Here is a 6,628-nt window from a genome sequence, read left to right as displayed (position 1 = left end):
GTTTCATTCTCTGATGCACATTTTCCTCTCTCTCTCCTTTCATTCCCTTTCTGTTATTCACTTTGCAGTGCATGTCTTGAGTCCTTTTTTTAATTGCCATACATATGATACTTAATCATATGTTCCTTTCACAGTCTTTTCCTTAATTTGTTTCAGTGCAGTGTTTATTATTCATTCTTTTCCTGTTCTCTTTCCCAACCAGTGTCAAATTTCTTTTATAATAGTTGTCTTATGCAGTTTTGGCCTTCTGTGACTGAAATATTTGACTCAGTATAATGTCTTCCACACTCATCTATGTTGTATACTGTTTTATAAGTTTGTTTTTCATTGTTGCTTAATACTCCATTGTGTGTCACATAACTATTTTGAGCATCTATCTTTCGTAAAAAACCCTCTTTATAACAATGAAATCATATTTCTTGAGGATATTCAGGTATTATATAAGGTAAGCACAAAGAAAATGTAAACTTTTTATTACATAGAGGCCATAGAAGAAAAATTTTAAAAGACACAGTTACATTATAAAACATTGAAATGTTTTGCAGATTTGTGAAACTGGAAACCATTTCATCAATGTAGTGCTGGCTCATCCTGATCACACAGGTTAGTTTTTTGTTTTGTTTATCTAATCTGAAATATTATTTTGCAAAGTCTGAATTACTATTTGGAGAAACTTGAAATCAACGATTTTAAAGAGAAATCATAATAAATATTTAAATCAGAATTCTCTAATTATTATACATTAATTTTAAATTTTCCAAATATTTTAATGAAATTATAATTCTTAGGAATGTCTTTCTAAAATTAAACATGTCACACATACACAAATGTCAGCATGATCTAAATATGTTTAAAAAACAAAATAAATGATTAAGACTTATAGCCTGGTGGCAAGAAGCATAACTGCAATCCTGAAGGCCTGGGGTTTGAGGCTACCAGCTGCTCCACAGGAGAAGGACGGCAGTCTGCTCCTGTGAGATTAACTGCCTCTGAAAACTCACCTGAGAGTCAGCTCTGGGTCAGTTGCAACTCTACAGTATGCAATAACAACAACAAGAAGACATATATAAAATTGATAAATGTACAAACTTCTAGTTTAAGTAACAATCCTGACTTTTTTCATGTTGTTGTTATGTGTCATCCAGTCTCTTGCAACTTACAGCGACCTTATGCACAAAGCTCTGAATCCTTCTCTATCCTGAGTCAATCTCACTGGCTTCAACACATCTACCTCCATTACCACAATCATTGAATAATTTCCTCTCATCCAGGGTCTTTCTCTTCTGCATTGCCCATCCACCCTTCCTTGCAAGATGTCCTTCTCCCAGGACTAGACCCCACTGGAAGCATGTCCAAAGTATGAGACCAGCTTCAAAATCTTTGCCTCCAGAGAGTAACTTGGTTTCATCCTTCCAGGACAGACTTGTTTGTTCATGGCAGTCCATAGTTTGCTCAATACTCTTCTCAAAAGCATAAACTCTTCTTCTGTCACCGTTAGTCATTCATTGTCCAGCTCTCTGTTGCATAGCAGGTTATTGCAAAGATGAGGGCCTGGATTAGGCATGCTTTGATCTCTAGACTAATGTCTTTGCTCTTTAAAACTCTGGAGAGGTCCTTGACAGCTGACTTTCCATCTAAATTGTCTTTTGATTTCCTGGCTACTGGTGCCAGGAGTGTTGATTGTGGACCTGAACAAGCTGAGATTGTTAACCTCAATCGCTTCATCAATCATGGTGCTGCAAATTGACTCAGTGTTGAGAGTCTTTATTTTTTCTTTTTTTATGTTGAGTTTCAATCTGTATTTAACACTACAGTTCTGGACCTTCTGCATCAGATACGCCAGATCCTCTAAAGTTTCAGAGGGCAAAGTTTTATCATCTGCAATTTGTTGATGAGTTTTTTTCCAGTTCTGCTGTCACAAACTTCTTCATAAAGTTCAGCCTCTTAAATGATCTGTTTCACAAATAGATTGAAAAGATACGGAGATAGGAAACATTTCTGATGCACTTATTTCCTGATTTGGAACCATGCAGTGCTTGCTTGCTCTGTTGTGATGCTTTTTTCTTGGTCCAAGTATAAGATTTCACTTGAGCACAATCAAGTGTTCTAGGATTCCCATTCTTCCCAATGTTAGGCACAATCTGTTGTGATTCACACAGCTTAGTGAATGAAATAAAGAACAGACAAGCATTCTTCTGATTCTGATTTCAGGCAAGGTTCCTCTAATGCTGGCAAAGATGTCTCTAGTACCACAGCCTCTTTAAACCCAGCTTATACTTCTTCTAGTTCTCTGTCGAAAACTGTTTTTCAGTGGTTTTTGGATAATCTTCAGTAAGATTTTGCTGGGGTGTGATATTAGGATAGTGTTTGATAATTTCTATACCCTATCAAATCACCTTTTCTTGGAAGCGGAATGAATATGAATCTCTTTCAGTCAAGTAGCCACATAGTTGTCCTCTAGATTTATTGGTACAACCAAGAAATTGATGGGCACGCCCAGTTTAGCATCTGACTTTTTGTATTCCACGTGATAAAATTGTACTTTTTTATAAAAAAGCTTTAAATTTTTTCTAATAAAAGTTATCTTCTTCTGACAAATCCGATATTACTTAGCAAGATTCTCCTGAAAATTTTCCAAAACTGACTTGAACACCACACCAACAAAAAACCGCCTAATGTGCAGGCTAAGGTTAGAAGAGGCTGTGGTATTAGGGATATTATAGCTAATATTAGACGGATCTTGGCTGAAAGCAGATAGTACCAGAGGAATGTCTATCTGTGCTTCATTGACTATGCAAAGGTGTTTGACTGTGTGATCATAACAAACTGTGGCCAATGCTAAGAATGGGAATCCTAGAAAACGTGATTGTCCTAATGTGAAACCTATACTTGGACCAAGAGGCAGTCATCAGAACAGAGCAAGGAGACACTCTTCATGGTTTAAAATCTGGAAGGATGTACACCAGAGATGCAATCCACATGCATACCTTTTCAATTTCTATGCATAACAGATCATCTGGGAGGTTGGGCTCTATAAGGAGGATGTGGCATCAGGATTCAAAGAAGACTCATCTGTGTTATGCAGATGACATAATCCTGCTTGCTGAATCTGAGGAGGACTTGAAGCAATTGCTACAGAGGGCCCAGGATGATAGTCTTCAGTAGAGATTGAAACTCAATGTTAAGAAAACAAAGATTCTCACCACTGGTCAGCATCATGATAGATAGTGAAGAGATTGAGATTATTAAAAACTTTAATTTACTTGGCTCCATAATCAACAGTCTTGGTACCAGCAGCCAGGAAACTAAAAGAAGAATTGCAGTGGGCAAGTCTAAGTCTGATGTCAGGGATCTCTCCAGAGTACTGAAGAACAATGATGTCAGTCTGGAGACTAAGGTGCACCTTGTCCAGGCCATGGCCTATGCAATTACTTGCTACACATCAGAAAGCTTGGCAATGACTAGGGATGATACAAGGAGGATTTATGCCTTGGAGTTGTCATGTTGGAAAAGGGTATTGAGTATACTGTGGACTGCTAGGAGAACTAACAGATTTGTCCTAAGATTATGAAACCAGGCTGTTCCTTGGAGGCAAGGATTCTGAACCTTTGTCTGACATATTTTGGGCATGTTGCAAAGAGGGACAACCCCTTGTAGGACATCGTGTTTGGGAGGGATAAGGGACAGGACAAGAGAGGAAGACTCTCTGTGAGATGGATTGATTTAGTCACTGGTATAATAGGGATAGGTGCGCCAGAGACAATAGGCACAGGATAGAGCAGGGTTCAGAGCTGTTGTACATAGGGTCGCAACTCAATGGCACGTAACAACAACAAAGGGTAATCCATGTGTGAATATCCTAAATTTAATAGTTGAAAATATTTTGGTAAGTTTGCAGTGTATAACACATGCTATTTAAATGTAATGTAAATCTTACTCAGGATAAAATTATAGGCAGTTAATTGAACTAGAGGAGATTGTTTTCCATGTTTCTCCTGGGGAGCAGCTAGTGAATTCGAACTGTGTGCGTTCAAGATTGCAGCACACCTTCTTACCACTAGGTCACCAGAGCTCCATAAATTATAGGTGGTGATTCCAAAATACATATGGCATATAATTATATTGTAAATTTTAACAAGTGAGGATAAATATGTAAATTCTATGTTATTATCAATACATCTAATATATAAAGATGTTTTTGTCTCTTCTAGGTGTTTTAAAATGCACTAGAAAGTACACGTTTTTAGAATTCTAGGGAAGTATATGTGATTTACCCTAGGATTACCTTTTTTTCTTTTATTAATTTCAATGAACATTTACAGAGATTTTGGTTTTCCATTCATTCATTGTTGCACTTTTCTCCCCACCCACCCCACCCCCACCCCCAGTTTGCTCTTCTCTTTGAAAAGTAAAAGAAAATTCCTTCATTGGTATACAATCCCCCACACCACCCCACCTCCACCCCGAGTATATTCCACTCTGCAACCTTCATTCCAGACTCTTATGATAATCATAATGCCCAATAACATATTGCTTTTAAACTGTTCTCTGTCTCATCCTTTCAATGCAGTATACATAATTCATCCAGTTTTTTCTCATTCCTACCCCAATCCTGATGTCAGTGCCATTCTGCAGCAGTGGCACTTTGCGGTGTTTGTCCTTTTGTGACAGATATTTCACTCAGCATAATGTCCTCAAGGGTCACCCATTTTGAATAATATTGCATGAGTTCCTTTTTTTAAAATGCATCATAGTATTCCATTGTGTGAATATACCACAGATTCTCTATGTTCATTTGCTGATGGTCACTAAGGTTGTTTCCAACGCCTTCTTATTGTGAACAAAGGCGCGATTAACATGGCTGTCCATATATCCGCTTGGATGTCGGTTATGGTCTCTTTAAGTTATATTCCCAGTAGTGGAATTGCTGGGTCAAATTGTATCTCTATTTGCAACTTTTTTGAGAAAGTGCCACACCATTTTCCATAGTGGTTGCACCATTTTATAATCCCACCAACAATAAATAAGGGTTCCAGTTTCGCTACAATCTCACCAGCATTTGTTGTTTGCTATTCTGTTAAATTTTTCTAGTCTTACTAGGGTGAGATGATATCTCATTGTTGTCATGATTTGCATCTCTCTTAGCGGTAGAGATTTTTTGAGCATTTCTTCATGTGCTTGTTGGCCATCTGAATGTCTTCTTTGGTGAAGTGTTTGATCATATCCTGTGCCCATTTTTCTTTTTTTTTTTCTGTGACCATTTTTCAATTGGATTATTTACCTTTGTCTTGTTGTGGTGCTCAAGTATTTTACAAATTCTAGCTAGAAGTCCCCTATCAGACATATCATTACCAAATACTTTTTCCCAGTCTGTGGCTTCCTTTTTCACCCTGTTGGAGAAGTTTTTGGATGTGCATAGGAATTTGATTCTTAGAAGGTCCCATTCATCTATTTTATCTTCTCCTGGTTGTAGATTTTTTCAGGATACTTGGAAGACTGTTTATGTTGTGGATTAGGACTATTAGAGTTCTTCCAAGCTTTTCTTTAATGAAGTTTATAGTCCTTGCTTTTAGTCCTAGGTCCATGATCCACATTGAGTTGGTTTTTGCTTATGGAGTGAAGTGTGGATCTTGCTTAAGTCTTCAGCAGATAGTATTCCAATGTTGTCAGCGCCATTTGCTAAAAAGACTGTTGTTTCCTCACTTAACTGATTTCATCTCCTTGTCAAAAATCAGTTGACCGTAAATAGATAGGCTGATTACTGGATTCTCAATTCTATTCCATTGATCTGTGTGTCTGTACCAGAATCATGCTGTCTTAAATACGACAGCAATGTAGTAGGATTTTGAACTAGGGGATGAGATGCCTCCTACCTTTTTTCTATTTTTAAGGAGTGTTTTGCCTATTTGGGGCTTCATTCCATTCCAAATGAAACTGGAGATTGCCTTTTCCATCTCATGGAAGAATGGGATTGGTATTTGTATCGGGATTGCATTGTATGTGTAAATTGCCTTTGTTAGTATTACCATTTTCACAATATTGAGTCTTCCTATCCATGAACAAGGGGTATTATTTCACTTCTCAAGGTCTCTTTTTATTTCTCGTAAAAATGTTTTGTCATTTTCTTTGAATAGACCCTTTGTGTTTATGGTTATGTTTCCTCCCAAATATTTTATCTTGTGATTAGCCATTGTGAAGGGTATTATTCTTCTTATCCCAGCTCTGTAGTCTCTGTCACTGTAGAGAAATCCAACTAATTTTTGTATGTTTATCTTGTATTCTGCTACTTTGCTGAATTGGTCAACTATGTCCAATAGTTTTCTTGCTGAGTTTTTACGGTTTTCTAAGTATACTATCATATCATCTCCATAGAGAGATAATTTGACCTCCTCTTTGCCAATTTGGATACCTCTTATGTCTTTCTCTTGACTTTTGCTGCTATCGCTAATACTTCCAATACAATATTGAATAAGAGAGGTTAGAACAGCACATCAGCAGAGAACTGCCGGAAGACCAGGCTGGGTTTAGAAGGGGTCATGGTACTAGGGATATTGTTGCTGATGTTAGATGGATCTTGGCTGAAAGCAGAGAATACCAGAAGAATGTCTACCTGTGTTTCATTGATTAT

The 6,628-nt window shown here is 37.3% G+C and overlaps 1 protein-coding gene across 1 annotated transcript in view; it reads left to right on the top strand.

Annotated features, from left to right (window-relative positions):
- LOC102854568 (trans-2,3-enoyl-CoA reductase-like) overlaps positions 1-6,628 on the top strand; it is a 222,369-nt gene that overhangs the window by 205,212 nt on the left and 10,529 nt on the right. The window contains exon 9 of the mRNA XM_006891969.1: positions 546-603. Within this exon, the coding sequence (XP_006892031.1) occupies positions 546-603 (58 nt within the window). The remainder of the gene's footprint in view (positions 1-545; positions 604-6,628) is intronic.

The sequence above is a fragment of the Elephantulus edwardii genome, unplaced genomic scaffold (assembly GCF_000299155.1).
Source record: "Elephantulus edwardii isolate Elephantulus edwardi_28Jun2011 unplaced genomic scaffold, EleEdw1.0 scaffold00107, whole genome shotgun sequence".
NCBI classification, from domain to species: domain Eukaryota; kingdom Metazoa; phylum Chordata; class Mammalia; order Macroscelidea; family Macroscelididae; genus Elephantulus; species Elephantulus edwardii.
This window is presented reverse-complemented; position numbering and strand designations above follow the sequence as displayed.